At 38.4% G+C, this 20,064-nt stretch overlaps 1 protein-coding gene across 15 annotated transcripts in view; it reads right to left on the bottom strand.

The window, feature by feature from the left end:
• Positions 1 to 20,064, bottom strand: part of CADPS2 (calcium dependent secretion activator 2) — a 617,203-nt gene that overhangs the window by 37,626 nt on the left and 559,513 nt on the right. For all 15 annotated transcript variants that reach the window (XM_077120033.1, XM_077119365.1, XM_077119348.1 and 12 more), the window contains 3 exons: positions 15,508 to 15,582; positions 3,255 to 3,338; positions 3,118 to 3,150 (listed from right to left, as the gene is read on the bottom strand). In XM_077120033.1, the coding sequence (XP_076976148.1) occupies positions 3,118 to 3,150; positions 3,255 to 3,338; positions 15,508 to 15,582 (192 nt within the window). The remainder of the gene's footprint in view (positions 1 to 3,117; positions 3,151 to 3,254; positions 3,339 to 15,507; positions 15,583 to 20,064) is intronic.

The following is a 20,064-nucleotide window of genomic DNA, read 5'->3' on the forward strand; positions in this document are numbered from 1 at the left end:
ACTTGCTGGAGTTTGGTTATAGAAAACAATAAAGCCAAGAGCACCCTATAGTTTTTGAAGTTAATATTTGCTGGCATCAGTAATAGAAGTGTAAAGTCCAGATCCAAGGGAGGGACTTGTCCCTCATTAATACGTTATGGCCAGACCACATCTACGCTATGGTATGCTCTGCTGGGGGGGGGGGGGGGAGCGGGCATCGTGATTTAATAGCAGCATTGGTACACCGAATTCATCTAGAAGATGGGTATGATTGGGAGCACTTTCTTTTATGTTCCCATTTTCACTTTGTTCATTTCTTTACTACAGCAGTTGTTATGATGATACCTATTTACTTCTTTTTGCCCTAGAGTGTGAATGGCTTGAGGGCAGAAGTTGCACATTTTCATCATGTATGCTCTCTCTAGCACTTAAGATGTGTTAAAAATATTTCATTAATGGGTTTAGAGAAGAAACTACAGAGGTTTATTCTAGAAAAAGAGAATCTTCAGACAATACATCCCTGTGAATAGCCATCAAACCTCTGGAAAGAGGAAGCATGATAATTGTTATGAAATGTTTGAAGGGCTATCAAGGAGAAGAGAAATTAGAACCAGGATTAATGGTAGAATTCAGAGAGGTACAGATTTTCAACTCATTATACGTAAGAAGAGATTGCCTTATGGTGAGTCTGTTATCATTATTCACTGACAAAATTAAACAGAATCCACGTGACTCTTTGTGAGGATTATTAGAGGATAGGGTTATGCAATGAGAAGGAGAGTGACCAGATCATTCTAAAAAAACTTTGAAATTCTATGGGGCTCAGATCTAGTGCAGGGTAAAATGAAAACCTTAAAAACTCTAAGAAAAGGAATTAGTACGGTGTCCCAGTCCATTTGTAATTTGAAATAAAGACAAAACCATATTATATAAAATGTGTCAGAAAGTTCAGTAAAATTCAGATGTCTCCCTGATTACCTGTCTCTTTTGAAGATATCAAATACAAAATCTTCTACTTTTGTTCTACTGCTTTGCAGGAGACTACATTTGTGATTAGTTCTGCCTATTATCCAGCACTGATTCTCTGACTGTAGGTACAAGAAAAGAAATATGCCAAGACTTCTTTGGGAGTCACTTGTAAAATTAAAAACCAGTTCCATAGGAACCCTATGCAGAGGCAGAAAATCCACAACATTTTCATGTAAAATGTCTATTTCTAACTAAAGTAGCAATGGATTTGAGGGCTATCTAGTACAGAATATGTTTATGCAATTTAAAGAGAATCACCATCTACAACTAATATAAAAAGCTTGCCTGTACCTAAGTAGCTAATTTTCATAATGGTGATCTGGAGCTGTTACATTCCTCAAGCACTGTCTTTCATGTTTTTAATATTTTTATTGATAAAACTTAACATACAAACATATATTCTTAACCTACAAACTTTTCATACACGGCGTACAATCAATGGCTCACAATATCATCACAGTCATGTATTCATCACCATTATCATTTTTAGAACATTTTCATCACTCCAGGAAAAGAAATAAAAAAGAAAAAAAGAAAAAAACTCACACATACCATCCTCCTTACCCCTCCCGCTCATTGACCACTAGTATTTTCATCTACCCATTTTAACCTTTGTTCTCCCTATTATTTGTTTATTTTTTATCCATATTTTTTACTCATCTGTCCGTGATGAGTAACCCTAGATAAAAAGAGCCTCTGACATAAGGTTTTCACGATCACACAGCTACACTGTAAAAGCTTTATCATTATACAATTATCTTTAAGAATCAAGGCTACTGGAACACAGCTCTACAGTTTCAGGGACTTCCCTCCACCCACTCCAATACACCATAAACTAAAAAGGGATATCTACATAATGCATAAGAATAACCTCCAGGATAACTTCTTGACTCTGTTTGAAATCTCTCAGCCACTGACACTTTGTTTTTTCTAATTTCTCTCTTTCCCTTTTTGGTCAAGAAGGTTTTCTCAATCCCTTGATGTTGGGTCCTATCTCATCCGGGGATTTCTGTCCCATGTTGCCAGGTTGCTTTATACCCCTGCAAATCATGTCCCACATAGAGGCGGAGGGCAGTGAGATCACTTGCCATGTCAGTTTAGAGACAGAGTTCACATCTGAGCAACAAAAGAGGTTCTCTGGAGTGACTCTTTGGTACAATTATAAGTAGGGTTAGCTTATCCTTTGCAGGAATAAGTTTCATAGGGGTGAACCCCAAGATCAAGGGCTCAGCCTATTGATTTGGTTGTTCCCACTGCTTGCTAGAATATCAAGTACTGTCTTAATCAAAGACAAGAGAAGTAATATTTCATCTACTTTCACATTTTAAGTACTTTTTCATTATGCTCTAATTCTTTGAAAATTGAGACATATGTCAAAATATATGATTAACTAGAACACATTATTTAGATCTTGATTATGATCTATGATTATTTTACTCTACTACGTGATAGTAGAATAAAAGGGAAAAACAAACTTGTTATTATGATTGCTAAAAAAATGCTACACTAACTCATTAGTTATTTCATGTGAATTTAAAAAATTGTGTCATAATTTCTTCTCATGTTTTCTTAATTTTTGAACAAATATTTAAGTTATGAACTGTTTTCACAACAGTTCATAACTGTTTTCAGGATGCTGTAAAAAATCAAGTGACAAAATAAGTGAAGAGTACTGATTTATAATGTTTTTGTATTTAGAAAACTAGTTCTCTGATTTATCTTGCTCTTCTTTATTGCTATTTTAATGCCTGTAGGAAACCTTTTACAGCACTCACATAAAGGGAAGAGAGGATGAGTCATTTTCTATAAATAGTATAAGACATTTTCTACCCTGTCCTAAAGTACCATAACTACCTTTAACCTCTGTAACTGGGGGGACATGTTCTCATGATAAAATGACCTTGATGAAGGAAAGTCCCCATGTTACAATAGAAAAAGTACACTGAAATAATTTTGCCAAGCCTTGTTATGAGGGTTAGTATTTGCTTAAGGAAAATAAACTTCCTAAGGGAATGGCATGGTTTAAAAATTTGAAATAAATCTGTAGTGAACTGCAATTATTAAAAAATAGTTATATATGGTTTTAAAAAGCAGATAAAAAATACTTACTGGAACATCAACATATTTTGCAGCCGCTTTCACCTTATGTGGGAAAGAAAAAGATAATTATGAGAATTGTTTTCTTAACTATTACATAAGTTCTGACAACGGTTAAAATACAGAAGAGAACTCATTCAAATACTTACAGTGAATGACAAAATGGATGAAAAGAAAGTGCCTTCATCATACCTTGACAACTTAGACAGTACCCCTTCCAACACTGAAATAAACTATAACACAGTTGATAGTGAGAATTTAGAATATTACTGTGCATGCAAACTTATAAACAGGGCAAACAATTCCTGAACCAACTTCTCCCATGGCACAAAAATCCACAATGAATAAAATGACAGCTGAGGGTTCACTTGCCATGATTTACTATTTCATTTTTAAGATGAACTCTAAGTTCCCTTCTTACTACTTCAAACAATACACAAGAATTTTAAAATAATTCTTTTAAATAGTGTAATCAAAGTCTAGTCACAATATATGTGAGATCATTCAAACCGTTAACAAATAGATTTCAGTTCAAGAGACTGTTCCTCAAAATAATTTTCAATTTCAATATAGATGCATAAAAACAATAGTCATCAAGCATAATCAAATTCCTTTTTATCATGTAACAGTTGATTATCCCCAATTTTTTTTCTACATCTACACAGGAGGTTGCATAAAAATGAACAGATAATAAAAGGGAAGTATAAAATTCCGAGTTGTTCTAACATTGAAATGAAGTCCCACCTTAATTAATTCATAAGCACTTCTAATTGGGACATATAAGGATGCAAGGGTCCTTGCTGCGTTCAGAAGCTCACAAAGTAGTTGAGGAGCTAAAAAAGATACACACACTACATGGTGCAATGGAAAGAGCACTAGACAGAAGATGCACAGGCTGATTCTGCCTGGACTATTGTGTGGGCTCAGATGGACCACGGCACCTCGCAGGTTTCAGTTCCATCATCAGTAAAATCAGGTGGTGAGGAGGGAAACAAGGGAGCTCAAATTAGTCTCAAAAGTGTTTCTCGTTGCTAAAATGCTCTCTTTCTAGGAAATGAAGGACAAATAAACATAATATAATACAAAAATATGGAGAACTTTATTTTATTGCATAGAAACAAACTCAGGTCTGGCATGAGCTTAAAGGAATAAGAGATGTTAATAAAGACATACCACCCTACATCTTCCCTCTTTCAAACTAAAATAATATGCACTATTGACAAATTATACACTCCCAAAGGGAAAATATGGACAGGTTTTTTAAATACGAAAGGGGAAATTAACGAAGACTGGTTTTTGTTCACATAGCAGCTTCTTCAACAAAGTGATAATAGTTCTAGGGACACAGCTTATTGGTCTCTGGTGACCACAGAACTCACTGCAAGTGCACAGGAGATAATCTTTTCTCTATGGCTGATCAATTACTGCAAAATAGTTTATGACAAAGAAACAAAAACTTCCCTGTAGGTTTCTCCATCACATCATTTGCGACATGATGTAAGAACACAGAAACAAAATCATGGAAACTGCTGACTGACATTTTATTTTTAAAGAAGGAAGATCATGTATGGCTGTACAGTGATCCTAAGGGACACAAACAGCAAAAAACCACAAAATTACAAATTACTCACAACTAAAAGTCAATTGAACACTTTCTTCCTGCCCATTAGGATTTCTTACCAAGCACAGCTGGCTAACTTAACTTGGGGATGTGGTTTGCAAAGACCCAGAAGACCAAAACCCCAGGGCAATGCCAGACCAGGGGAAGGGAATTCCAAACTTAATGGCCCTCTGTGGAAAATGCCTCCTCTCTTGTAACTCAAAACTTGAGAGCAAGGGTGTGCTGGGTGATCTCATTTGCTACGAGGAGCGCGACAATCTCTATGGTTACCAGACAACCTCAACCAGAGACGGCTTAGCACAGCACCTGGTTTTCTGTGTCTTCACAGAGACACAAGCTGAGGACCAAGGCAGGACTGAGGCAGGAACTCTGTGGATGGGCTTAGAAGACCTGAGTGCAAGTCACGGTTCGGTTACTTTCTGGGTGTGAGACAGCAGTCTTCTCTAGCTGGGGAAAATGACAGCTGTCCTTCCCACCTTAGAAGGGGAGTGTGACGATCAGTGGAAATGATTTATGTGAAAGACCTTTGAAAATGGCAATATAGTAAAGAAAGGGAGTGAATGAATATGATTACTATGGTTAGCTAGGTTACTATCTATTATACAAGCCTAAAAACCTAAATACCTAGTCCGAAGTCGATGGTTGGTAGCCTTCGAGTTCTTTATTGGTAAGGAGTCACAGTGCATTTGGTCATAAACGCAGGGGTCTATTTCTTTTTTTTTTTTTTTTTTTAACATGGGCAGGCATCGGGTATCGAACCCGGGTCTTCTCCAGCATGGCAGGCAAGACTTCTGCCACTGAGCCACTGTCATCACCTGCAGGGGTTTATTTTAATTCAAGTAATATTTACTGAGGTAGAATAGAGTTCAGGCTGTGCGTCAGAAGACTAGTACTGGAATCCTGTCTTTTCAAGCTCATTTGGCTGACAGTAGAGGAGAAAGGATCTGAACACAGGTGGTCTTATTCTAGAGCCCCTGTTCTTCTCTCTTATGCTATAGAGGTGTAAGGATTAAATGAGATGATGTATGTAATGTACCCAGCACATAATAAGGGCTCAATAAACACTATTTTTAAAATTATCATTATCTGGGCCCTACTGTAGGAAATACAGAAATACAAGTGTTTCTTAGACTCTTTCCTCAAGGAACATACAAACTAGTGGGAGAGACAGACATGTACACAAATAACCAGGAAACAAGGCAGAAAATGTTAAGGACAAGTATAGATGGACAAATAGTGTAACTGAAACTGGAGGAGGAAACAAACAACTTTAGCTGGAGGAGACTGGGTGTATTACAGTAGTTTCCTAGTACGGCAAACCAGGGGCTTAACACAGCAGAAATTTATTCTCTCACAGCTCTGGAGACCAGAAGATTAAAATCAAGGTGTTGGCATGAGCATGATTTCCCTGAAGGCTCTAGAGGGGATGCTTCGCTTCCTCCTTTCTTCTGGGGCCAGTCAGCAAGTCTTGGCATGCTGGTGGATAGCCGCAAAATGCCAGTCTTGCTGCTGTGTTCACATTGTCCTTATGTACTTGGGTCTCCTGCTCTTCTTATAAAGCCACCAGTCAGATTGGGTTAGCATCTACTCTAATTCAGTTTTTTTTGTGAGTGTGGGGGAAAGGCGGGGGAGGTGCACGGGTCAGAATCAAGCCGGGGTCTTCCGCATGGCAGGAGAGCATTCTACCACTGACCACCCATACACACCCTCCCCCTGGCCCCCAATTCAGTTTTGTTTTAACTTGTGCACATTAGCAAATAGTCTATTTCCAAATAAGGTCACTGGAGGTTAGGACTGTAACATATCTCTTTTTGGGATCCAGTCCAACCCATAATGCTGGGTTACTTTCATTTACAAGGTGGCACCTGAGCTGAGCCACAGGATAGCAGAAATGGAGTGGACAAAATGGCGGACACTTGGGGAAGACTACTGGTCAATGAACTTAAGTCAGAAGTTTCCCTATCCTGGTGTCTGGTCTGGCAGCCTCACCTGAAAACATGATGCAACATTGGGTTTATAGAGTAAGTCCTATGCATGGGCTGGTGGCTTACTGCAACCATGTCACAACATTCTTTGTCTCCATTTTAACAAGTATGTATGGAGAGCCTCTCCTTGTGTTCTTCCCTAACTCAAATGGTCCCTGGGGTGGCACAATCCAGCAGGGACTCTACCTGCTTACAGTGAATAGTGACAGCACCTCCAGGATCAACCAGCTGAGCCATACAAGAAAGTTTCCTTTTTAAGATTTTCTTGAAGCATATGTGCTACAAGAAAAAAGCTACATTAAAAACCAAACTCAATTAACTTCAAGACTGACTAATAATAATATGTTTTCCATTTGGCTTGTAATTGCACAAAACAGCAAGATTCCAAAGAAATCCAGTTAAGTGCTGGGTTTAGTTGCTGTGTCTTTAACTGCTTCCTGTGAACTTTCTCTGTACAGCTCGGGGAATACATAAATACTTATGGGTTTGCCTTGTGCTCTCTGTTCTCCTGAGGGTGTCAAGTTGGAATGAACACTGTAATTTCTTTGTTTCCCTGGTCTTTATTGTGGATGCCATTTACTGGGTTTGTTTGAATAATATTTAACACCTAATGTCTGTTTGGGTAATTACCGACTTTACCTCACGATGCATACTCTCAAGGAAATTAAAGATGAAAGCACTTAAAAATGACTCGTACACTGAAATATGAAGTGATGCCACAAGGCATATTGGGCTTAAATTTCCTGTTGAATTTTAACAGGATATAAAGTTCATTTTCCTACACATATGGGAGGTAGAAGCACAAATTCTAAGAAGTGTTGGGGAGGGTTCCAGCTATTGACTGATAGGTCCAAAACACACAGTTTTTACTATATTGGCTTTGACATTTCATGAAATAAACAAGGGATACTTGCATCATTTATACTGCAGATTATAGAAACTTTCACTGAAAAGACTTCATCCATAAGTATAAGACTGTCTGCAAAAGTATGTTTAGCGGTCTTTTTTTTTTTTAAGAATTACACTGAAAAAGTAGTTTTTTTCCAGTAGGGGTGGAGTGAGGATACCTATTGGTAAAATATTTTATCTTTGGTAAGATCAGGACTAATTAGTATTGCAAAAAACCCATATGGAACCAGAATGTCATGGACTGGAATAAAATAGATTTCCTTCTCTGAGTCCTAACATTAAAATTATGATACAATGCAATTGTCTTGTCTTCTTCCCTCTTTTCTATGAACTCAAGCCTTCTTTGAAGCTTTGTTCCAACGAATCCTAGAAATTCCTTCCCAATTATGCATATCTATATTAAGAATGCATAGTATTTAACAGTACATTTCTATTCACAGCACATATTGTTTCACAAGGTATGCCAGACAACCTTCGAAACAGCACACCTAGCCCAGATGTTCAATTCTCCACTTAACTCACTTTTCCTTTTCCTTTCCATCTCATAAATAAACTGACCTATCTTCCTTTGTATTTCTTCTCTGATAGTGTGTGTGATTTCTTTTGAGCACTACTTGGATTTGAACCAGGGCCTTCTGATTATATGTGAATATACAGTCTTAATCTAAACAAATAAATTTAATGACATTAATTTCACCAGTTTGACTGAAGTGAAATTTTAATGAATTATCTAAGCAGCAAGATACATGTAGGATTTGTCCTCTGTTCATCTTATTCTTCAGAGAAATTCAGGAGGAAATATTCCAGGTTATCAGAAAGAATTGTGTGCATATATATCAGAGAGAAAGTGTATATAATCTTCTTAAAACTCTTTTGCAATAATTGAGGATCTAAGAAGATGATTATTATTTCTATGACCTTTAAACTGAGCCCCTATTATAAGAGTGTATTCATTGTGTGAGTTGTCATTTTTCTTAATTCTTTGCTCTGTTGATTCTCACTCTCAGCCCTCCTAGTTTTGCTTCAGTATCCTCATCATTACATATGATGAATTCCATTCTCATCTACCTGGGTTACCAGGTGCTGTACTAGATAGACTGCCTGCCCCAGCTGATCCCACAGTGAGTATGTGTGCATGGAACAGACAGCAAAGGATGGATGCAAAGCTGGTGAGTAAAACCTGGATGCAATTGAGACATGAGAAGATTGGAGGTTGAAGCTGCCACTCTCTTCCTCTCAGATCTTGCTGAGTTCCATGTAACAGAAAGATCACAAACGCAGGAGCCACAGGGCTCAGATCTTGGTTCTGTTGCTATTTACCATGTGACCTTGAGAGGACAGGACAATGGGGTGGACTCTGGTGATCAGGCTTGCCTTGGAAGATGAGGCCGCATAGGCAGGGCTTCAAGTCTTCCAACCCTCCCCAACCACAACAGCTTTTCTGTGATAGGTATTTTATTTTGGGTTGTCACTTAAGACATATTTGCAGAAACTCTAAAACTATTTGAAAAGTCCCTGTTAGATGATCTCAGGGTCTTCTTCCAGCCCTATCATGCTATGTGTGCTGGAACTGGGTAAAAAAGATGCTGGCCCTCAGCAAGCTCCATACAGAATTACAAGCCAGAATTTTAGTTTTAGGCTGGGAAAAGGCTGTAGATATTTTTTCATCCAATATCGCTCCTTTTTTGATGAGGAAATTGGGTTGTGCAATTGGATCTAGCTATTAATGGGAAGACTGGCCTTCCCATAGTTTGGCTGATTTAATTATTTTTCATATAAAAAGGCAAGAAATCTGATATTTATTGTACTCTTCATTTGGCAAGACTTAAAGTTCATCCTCTCAAATTTTTTTTGTCAGTAGAAACTAACTAAGCCGCTTTTTGGCCAGAAGTATCTTTTTACCCCTTACTTTAAGGTTGCTTTCCATTTCTTCTATAGAGATTCCAGTAATAGCACATCTGCCTCTGCAAGCTCCTATAGAGCTATTGAAATAGAATCATTTTAATTGCTGAAGTCTTATAATCACGTTACAATTTTGAGCCCATATCCCTGTTCTGAACCCTAGACCCAAATATCTGAATACCTCCTTGACATTACCTCCCTTAGATGTCTCAAATTCGATGTGCCCAATATACCCATCATGGTCATTTGGTCCTCCAAATCTGTTCTTGTTCCAGAGTTCCCCACATCAGTGAACGGCACAAATATCCATCCTGGGCCTTAAGCCATTGATTTAGAAGTAATCCTTAATACTTTGCCTTTACCTTCCATTACTAATCCCTATCCATTGAACATCTTAAATGTTTTGAATTAGCCCAATGGAATAGCATGATCTTTCACAGATATTGAGGCCAATTTAACAGCCTCCTAATTCTTTTCCCTGCATTAACTTTGGCCCTCCTTCTAATACGCTTGCTACAGATTGGATTAATTTCCAGTGCCTACTTCACACCCCCCAGTCCTTCAGTGACTTCCCATTTTCTCAGGATAAAGACTTTAAACTCCCTAACATAGCCTTACAAGCCTCTGCCCATATCTGCAGCCTCATCTTGCACCAAATCTTGCAGCCTCTACTACCTAATCACTCTAGCCCTTCTCATGGTAACTTGTTCATCCTTTGGAACTCAGCTCAAGATTCACTGCTGGGGAAAGATTTTCCTGCTCTCCCTGACTAGACCAAGACCAACCATTCTCTTGTAGGCTCTCCTGTATAACACTTTTGTCAGAGAGCAATTTCACATTTGTTAGTGCAACTCTCTCAGGGATCAACAGCTACCCTTTGGGCAGGGACCTAGTCTGTTTTGCTCAGCACAGTTCCTGGCACACAGCTGCATTGTACAACTCTACAATGCCTCATGGCCATGGATTTCTATTCTTTTTTTTTGTATTGTCCTTTATCATTAGGGACCCAGTCATAGGATATAATCTTGTGCCAAGTATTTCATTCCATGTTCCAAGTTATGGTTAGACCAGAGTCAGAGAACTGAGGCCACAGCAAATTTCTTTAACATTTTCCAGATATGCCTTCTTTTTTCTTAATGTCACTCATTCAGCAGCCACTTGCCAAGTGTTTGTTATATAATAAACCTTGTCCTAAGCACAAGGGGTAAAGAGAGTAAGATTCCTGTACAGGCTGTAGGATGGGAGACAGACATGCAACTATGTGGAAATGCCAGCGGAAATGTGCACACAAGGCACTGGGCATGGAAAGAGTGGAAAGAGAGGATAATAAGAGTTTTCCAGGTGACGCATAAGAGGAAGGAGGGAAGGGCTCTCCAGGCAGGGGCAGGCTTGTGAAAAGGCACAGAAGTGCGAATCATTGTGAAACCACTAGAATTCTGGAAGAGTTAGAGCATCAGGTGAGTGCATCAGAGAGACAAGAGTAATTAGACTGTGAAGGGACTTGCAGGTGATGCTAAAAAGTTTCTTTTCTGGTGCAACCTTTCACAAACAGTGTTCTTGCAAGTTATTAAGAATTTTAATGTAAAAGATCCCAGGGCAGGCTAAATGCGGAGACACTGCATTCTCAAACACTTATTGTCAGGTACCTTAAGGAACCTAGCATTTCCTAAATGCATCAACAGCCTCTTCTTATGGGACATCAATCAAACTCAGGGGGAAAGGGGAACTGAAGGCACACTTTAGGAAATGATGGCATAGGCAGCTGGAAACCTCTGCAATGTAGTAAGCAATGGCAAGAAATGACCAAATTTCTATTTTGGAAAAGTCACCCTGGCAGGTGTGTGAACAGCTGACTGGGGGAATGGGAGGGGACCAATGAGGTAAGAGTTTAAATGGATGCTTTAGTTTGCTAGGGATGCTATGACAGATATCATAGAATGGGTGGCTTAAGCAATTAGAATTTATTGTGTCATATGGTTTTGGAGGCTCTAAGTGCAAAGACAAGGTATCAGCAAGACCATGATTTCTCCAAAGTGTTCTGAGGGTAGCTTTCTGACAATTCTCTGTTCCATGGAGAACTCTCTCTCTGTCTCTGGCTTCTCCTACTTGTGGTTTCCTCTAAATTCTAGCTTCTACTGTTTACATCGGAATTTCCTCTGCCTTGTAAGGACTCCAGTCGTTTGGATTAAGGATGACCCTGGCTCAATTTAACTTCATTCAAACTGGATCTTCAAAGTTCCCATACACAAATGAGTCCACACCTTAACTAATAACATCTTCAAAGGTCCGATTTACAAATGAGTTCACATGCACAGAATGTTGATTAAGACGAGCATGTCCTTTGGGGGGGACCTTAGTGGATCCCAACAATTGAAGAAGTGGGCCTGACTAACACCTAGAAGAGGGTGATAAGAAGATTGACTTAGTAGGCCTTATTCATATCTTGGGTGCAAAGCTTGAGTGGGTTCTAGGATGATGGCAATCCTGGGACGAAGAGGTTTCACAACTGGGTGAGCAGTACTGCTAAGAGGGACAGTAAATACAAAACAAGAAGCAAGCTCGGGGTGGGGTGATGGGGGTGTCTTTTCAGACACTGAGCTCATGGAGATGTGTAGGAGGCTGCTGGAAATATGGGTTTGTGGGTGATAATAATGAAAACCAGAACAAAAATAAAAACAAACATCACCTAATACCTAAGAAGGACTTACAATGTGCTGGCCACTGTTCCAGGCACTTTAACAATATTAACTTATTTAATCTTTACTAATAGATACTACCATCACCTCTACTTTATAGGTGAGGAAACTGAGGCACAGACAGTAACATGCCCAAGGTCAAACAACCAGAGTGGTGGGAGTCAGGATTTAAACCCAGGAAGTGTGGTCTGAAGTGGGGCTTTAAACCCTACTGCCTCTTAGGTATAGAGTTGGAAATCATCAGTATATAGTTAAAGCCAGAAGTGTGGAGTCACAAAAATTTGCAGAATGAAAGCAAAAGAAGACTGAAAGTGGAAGCCCAAGAACATGATCACTTGGCTGCTAGGTGAGGAGAGAAGGACACAGGGAAGGAAGGTCAAGACCTTTTCTAGGCACCTAAAATGTGTGTGCAGTGGGGACACATGCAGTTAAATGCTGTGTGAGACTGAGAGCCTGGCTTACTCTCATATTATTTGAGAGGAAAAGTGGGAGAATAAGGAGAGGAACAGGGGTGGAATTAAAGAGGAGAGGTAAAAAGAAGGAAGTTTGGCTTCTTATTTATCTAAATGTAATCAATTTTATCAAAATAAACAGAACAATTAAAATATAGGAGAAAATAGTTGAGATATAACACAATTCAATAATAGTTGAATACAACCTATTCTACTCATCTATGTTATATTGAGTTAATTACTACGCTATCAAAATGTTTAGGACATCACTCTTTGGTAAAGACAGTTACCATAGAAGTGGCATATTTTAATTTATTCTATTGCTTATTGCTGATTTCTGGTGATCTGGACTTAGTAAGTGCAATGTCATAGGGACCCGAAGCTCAGAAGTTTGAATGCTGACTCTCTCACTTATTAGGTGTGTGACCCTAGTCAGTTTACTGAACTACTATGAAGTTACCTTCCTATCTGTAAAACAGGGATAAGACGGTCCATTTCATAGGTGTTGGAAGGTTTAAATGAAAGAATATAGGTACAATGGCTGTTTCACAGTAGGTACTTCATATTCATAATTCATAAATTCATAGTCATAAATATCTCCTTTTCAAGAAAATCATTTCTTATCTGAACAAATGTGGAGATGCTATCTTCTGGGTTGTTTTGTCTTGAAATGAACTTAAGATTAGAGGTAGGTACATGTCAGCCTGAGTGGAGATTCATCAGAGCAGTGTTTCTTGGGCAGGGCGTGGGGGGTGGCGCCTAGGATCACTACATCAAAATCATCCTGTTGGCTGGTTAAACAGGCATATTCCTACCCCTTCTCTTCCCCAGATCTCTATTTCATAACCTCAGGCTCAGGACTCTGTATTTTAACAAGCCACCAGGTAATTTTTAGCTTTACTAACATTTAAGAACCATTGTATTGTGAGAAGTTTTTTCTCAAGGAAAATCAAAATCATAATTTATTGTCATCTTCTGTGGAAGCTTAAAAAGATGGATGATTTAACTTATCAAGTCAATTTATGCTTTTCAACTGAGGAATTAAAAATGATAAATAAGTGCTATTTGACAGTAGAGAAAAACTATAATCTAGACTTGTGTTCCAAATACAATAGCCACTAGCTACATGCGGCTATTTAAATTAAGATTAATTAAAATTAATAAAATTAAAAATTCAGTTTCCCAGTGGCATCAGACACAATTTCAAGGGGTCCACAGCCACAAGCAGCTACTAGCGACTGTACTGGCAGAAGGAACATTCCTATCCTAGCAGACAGTTCTCATCTTGAGACATCTTTTCCTTACTTAATTCAGATATACATTTTTTCTTCAATTAACCAGATGCATTTGATATGGAAAAATTCTAGCTTCTTTTTTGCCAGAAATGAATGTAGACATCACATGCAGCTCTGTTTGCCTCCTCTGCACCCCTCACCCCTGAAAAACCAGATGGACTTTTCCCCTTGCTGCCCTGTTAACCGTTTATCAACTGCATGCCCAAGTGATTCCTGGTATGCAAACTGTACAAAAGGTAACTTCTATGGGACAACTGTGCTGATGGCAAAGTTATAGTCTGGATAAAATTTTCCTGGTTGCTTCACAGAGAAAGAAGGTACAGCATTGGGCTTTATTTCAGTTTAGTGGGCTGACCATGCTGTGCTACACGTTGATATGCTGAAATCTGACCATTCTTCCTCAAGGAACACAATTCTCCAGTGGTTTACCTTTTACCCAGTTTTCCAGATAATTTCTTTACAATTCTTTTTCCTCTCCATGTGCTTGTGAGTGTGTGTGTGTTGGACAGTGGTGGGAGTCACTATGAGAACAAACACAAGCTGGTGAGGTGGTGCTAGTCTAAGAACACTTTTTTGGTGGTTGTTTTTCCCCTCAATCAGTCACTAGAGAATTTGGAAAACACACATACACAAAACATTGAAGAATGGAACAAAAATCACCTATAATCCTGCCACCAGAAAAAAGCTCTCTTAACATTTTGTTATTCAGTCTAACAGAATATTCTCTATGTGATACAAATTCATTATCATACTTTCCATTTTCAAATATTTATCTTTTTTCATTTAATATCATATTATGAAACCTTTCCTATACCACAAATAATCTTTGAAAGCATGGTTTTAAATTGAAGAGCACATCCATTCTTTCTCCTCACCCTGACTCAGCTCCTGGTGGTCTCAAAGCCTCTCTCCTCCCATCAATTCCTGATCTCAAATGTCACCCACTGCAGTCAGTTATACCTTCCTGGAGTTCTAAATAATTTCTTAACCTCTCCCAAAGGGCACACCCATTCAAGCTTCATTTCTATTTGCAGAATTAAAGACCATAGCTTTTGTGAAATATATTCGGAGCTTCAAACAGGAAATGGTGGGAGACTCCTGTGGTGGAGAACCTCAGACACCATCCCGTCAGCTTTCCTTTCCTGCCTTTGAAACCGGTTCTGGAGCCCCAGTGCTGTCATCCCAACAAGTGGGCTAACCAAAAGGACTGATGACTACTCAAATCAGCCATGGAATTAAAACAAATAAAGAACATGAATGTAAACTAATAAACCATAACTGAAAGAGTCATTTTCGAAAGGGTAACATCCACAAGAAAAGCTAAAATTCATTATAAACCAAAACCAAAAGTTGTTGACAAAGAGTGCTCATATTCCATTTTGCTCACAACTTTTCTTAAAATGTGAGATTCCCTTGCATTTATTTTTAAAACTACAGATTTATCAAGTAGATATTTAGAAACATAATAGAGATGTTTCTAAAAATTCTCAAGTGGAAATTATTTTTTAATTTGATTTAAAAGGTCAAAATAGAATACATTACCTTTGACACTAGCTGTGAAATGATTTCTTTTACAGTGCTGTCAATCAAATCATCTATTTTTGAATGGTACTGTTGCTAGATAGTAAAAGACAAAAACGCATTAGTTGATATGGACGTAAAACTTTTGTCTTAGCTCATAAATGCTTTAATGCTGCTAGTTATCACGTATCAGATTAACTTAAAATGATCATTTTGAACATTAGAAGAACAAAATCTTGAAAACGATCCACCCAGTCAACACTTTTTCCATTGTGGTTTGAGAATTTTCCCATGTACACTGTTGAGTTAAGCAGCTAATGGGGTTATTATTTAGATGCACTGAGTTCTTATTCTTATTCAGGCAGAGGAATGTGAAGGGTACTTTTTGTCTTCTCCTCTATAATTAAGGTGGCCCTGTATTTTTCTAAAGGGTTGGTTTAGCTGGAGAAGCAAAAAGACTAGAAAAAGATTTAATTAATACAGCATTTCATGTCTGACAACTCTCATTCATAAGTTATTTTAAATGTGCTCTAGAAATAAAATGAGCTCCCAGTTGTTCATTCTAAAAGGACCTTTTTGTCAGCACAGGGAGCAGCAGTTTATACAATTCTTACAATATGCTCAAGCAAGGGCAAAATTAAAATTTCATCAACAAAGTGAATAGATGGTAACAAATTAATAGGCCATAAAAGGTATAATGAAACGGCACTCACTCCCCATAGTTTTATTCCTGCTTCCTCATGAAAAAGACGCCTTTAAATAAATACAAAAAAGATGCATTTAAAATAAACCTGAAAGACTCTCTCTCTGCTTTGTTTAGAGAATACCAGAGAGTTCCATTCTTAAATTAGCAGGAGCTCGGGCTTCTACAGTGTGCGAAGGCACATCCATTTAAACAGTAATTCTTCCTTTAGAAGCATTTATCTGACGGCAGATTATCCCCAATAGCCACTTCACAGAAAATGGGACTTGTAAAGACTAACCCTATCTTGATGGTTCAAGGCTTCTTGGAACAGCTAACATAATGCATGGAGTAAAAGTACTCAGGTCAGTATAAACATCAGACCAACTTAACAGCTGCTGGTTGAATGGTTTCCTAAGATGTAAGTTTTTGAAAGCTATTTTTTTCTTCTTCTGAAAACATGTCTCAAAGTTTTCACACAGAACAAAACATCATCTTTGACGCGCTTTGGAATTCACGGGGATGATTTTTCCCCCATGGGCTCTGACAGTTACAAGTGGTCATCATCTACTTGCATAAATAATAAAGAAAGGAGACATAATTTTGGAGCATGTGATTTTTTTCCCCCTTTTTATTCGGCGTCTGTGCGTAAGACGACAAATGGTCTGAAGTTAACCAGACATAGACCTGGAGCTTCCTAAACACATTTCGCCCAGTAACATTCGTGTGTCTCACTTAAAATCTTACCAATTCCCAAACTTGTGTTTCCCAAAGGACAAGTGGAACGAAAACACAGAGTGTAGGTTTCTATTGTAGCAGTGTTGACACTTCTGCTTTTGCAATAGCTTGAAGAAAAGGAAATGGAGGAAAATAAAGAAGAAAAAGGGTCTGAAAATGCTAGCTGGCAGCTGAGTTCCTGATCTAGCCTAAATTGTCAATAACTTCCTCAGCCAGGCAGGCCCTCAAATGAACATGCCTCTGAGGCCAGCTGAAGAATTTGACACATAGACTGATCTGCATGGGTAAGTCCCCCACAGACACACTTAAAAAAAAAAAAGCCCTCTCCCCACCCCACCCCACCCCCAGCTCTGGCTGCAAGCTGTACAGCTGACTCAGGGGTGGAAGAGCTTATGCAAATGAGCCCCGCTGTGCTTCTTGCTCTCTGCTGTTCTCTTTTCACATTCTTCTCTCTCTGTACTTGGTGTCTATGCAGAAGAGAAAATTAAATAGCAGACTGAGCTCCTCTCTGAGGTAGATCCGGAAATGGATTCAGGACATGGCCTTCAAACTTCTCACCTCCCTCTCACCAGGGGAAGGTACCCCAGAATATCCAGGGGTGCCCATTACTCTAAATGGTTCTGTGTTTTTAAACATGTCTTGTCCTTGATATTTATCTCCATTTGTCATAAATTTTCTTTTTTAACTCAAAAGCATTCAAATGTCATTAGAAGACTATTGGAGATAAAATAATAGCATATTTACATTTTAGGCATTTGGGTTGGAGCGATTCTGGCAATTCTTAAAATCAAAGGATGACTAAAATGACTAAAGAAAGCCTTTATACCATTTTATTGAGAGGCAGAGGAAGCCAATGGACCTAGGAGCTATCAAATTCTCTTATATTGCAAAACCCTTAGACAACTGTCTTTTTTGATAACTGACCTAGCCGTAAGCAGAGAAAGAAAGGGAGAGAGGGAAGGAAGTTTAGAAAGTTTATTTTGTTCTCACCAATAAAAATCTATAAAATTCTTATCAGGATAGTTTCAAGTTTGGTTGATAATCCTACATACAAGGCTTTGGTACACTCCAGGGCTCGAGACTAATTCTCCCAACATTTGCCCACAAAAGCAAATTCTTTGTACCTTGCTTCTCCAGCCCACAGCTCTGAGGTTACATGAAGATAACCATTCAGGAATCATATTTCTTTACTTCACAGAGACCAGGGAATTCAGAGATCAGACACAGGTCTGAAGTCCTGGCCTTTCTACACTTGAGGTTAACATGATCATTTCACCTCATTGTTCTCAGGGAAACCCTCCAAAAATGAAGAACCAATCAAATGTCAACATAACCCCTTATTCTTAAAAAACTCTGGTCCTTTTCTTGGGATGAATTTTAATGGTATTAGGATGTTCTGGAAGTTGGGGCATTTCAATTGAGAATAACCCCTGCACAAGTAGATGCTCCTGAGTTGCCCCATGCTTCAATCTTCCATGGACAGGACCACGGGCCAAAGTGGCTTTGAGGGTACATGAATGCCTATAGCCCATGCGTCATATGCTTTTTTGTGGTGATGGATAAGGAGGATTCTAAACATGGTGTTGATTTTATGATCTCAACATCTGTCCCTGAGGAACTAGTCCGAGAATGCTGAGTCATTACATACAGCTGTCTCCTGAACAGGTCATTTGCTCACTTATCACTTCAATAAACACTATTCTGGGCTGCAACAGAGCGTGTTTGCATCATCATGGCCACGTAAGGAAACAAAATAATTTAGAAGCATAGAGGGGCAGCATTGTTATGGGTAAGGAATCAGGAAGGTTTCATTCCAGCAATGACAATAAAATAAATTTGTTAGCGCTTTCTGAGAGGTAATTTCCACATATTTTATTAAAAAAAGCTCTGCTAGATATACTTATTTACTATAGCTATTTTACATGGTTGCAAATTGTTTTCTCAACAACTTTATTAATCCAGTTTTCTCAACAACTTTATTTGCTGCTTTCTATATGCTGGGGTCCAAACGGCTCACCTGTGCATTTAATGTTATTTGCTAATTTGGGACAATTTCAAAATTTATCTCGTACACAGAGAGGGAAAGTCTGTGCAATTACGTGGATATGTTTACGAGAGGAAAAAAGCAATATATAAAATCTTTCTTTTGCACTGAAATCCTTGTTTACCACTTTTCAAGGTTGCTAATGGGTTTTACACCTGCACATTTTGAACTATATTAATTGTGTGAAAGTGGTGGGAAACTAATTGTCTCTAGTGAGAAGGTACAGGTGCAGCCATAATGAACGGCAGATTACTCTTCAAAACCATTCACCTACTAATGTAAAGAATCATTTGAAAATGTAACAATGTTTTGTCATTTGTGCATGTGGCTGCTTTTCTTTTGAAGTTCCAGAGTGAGATGTTTCTTACAGGGAAGGATTTTTAATGCAGTGACAATAAATCATTCAATCAGTTATTTAACAAGTATTTACTAGATGCCTGTATGTTAAAATAAGAACAAATGGATAAACCCAGTATTAATGGGAAGAGGCAAGATGATTCTATGAACCAGATAAAAAACGGGTGAGCTTATAAAGAGACTTAAGATAATATTCTCCAGCAGACAATCAAAAGCTTACATCTGGGTACTGAGAAACCTGAGCAGGTGGATAGAAGCCATTGGTATCCAAGCCTGCTGCCTACTCAGATAATTAGAGATAATGAATCATGTTGTAAGTGATCAGAGAATAGTAATTACTGAACATTCTATAACATTCACATATCAGTTACTTAATATATCGATAAGGATGTTTGCCATGGTACTAGAAATACATATTTTCCCTGTATTGCTCAAAGAAGGAAATATGTTTAGACACACAATATAAATTATAGACAAATATCTACTATTTGTTTCTGAATAACGTAAGTATGAAATTCACAAATTCTGGACCTATTTGTCCATTTTCACAGTTACCTAAGTTCTTGTGCTTGAATGAGAATTGTTAGCCCAGCAAAGTTGCCCTGAGTTTGGCTTCCAGGTGTCAACCCAAAGACTTGTCAAGAATTGTAGAGCACAAAGTCCTTTTGATTTACAAAAAAGGGAAGATAATCTAGCCAATCCATTAAGTATCAAGGTTTTCAAACTTTGTTCCTGGAGGTTCCAGGGGGTTGTGGGA

The sequence above is a fragment of the Tamandua tetradactyla genome, chromosome 1, assembly GCF_023851605.1.
Source record: "Tamandua tetradactyla isolate mTamTet1 chromosome 1, mTamTet1.pri, whole genome shotgun sequence".
Lineage (NCBI taxonomy): Eukaryota > Metazoa > Chordata > Mammalia > Pilosa > Myrmecophagidae > Tamandua > Tamandua tetradactyla.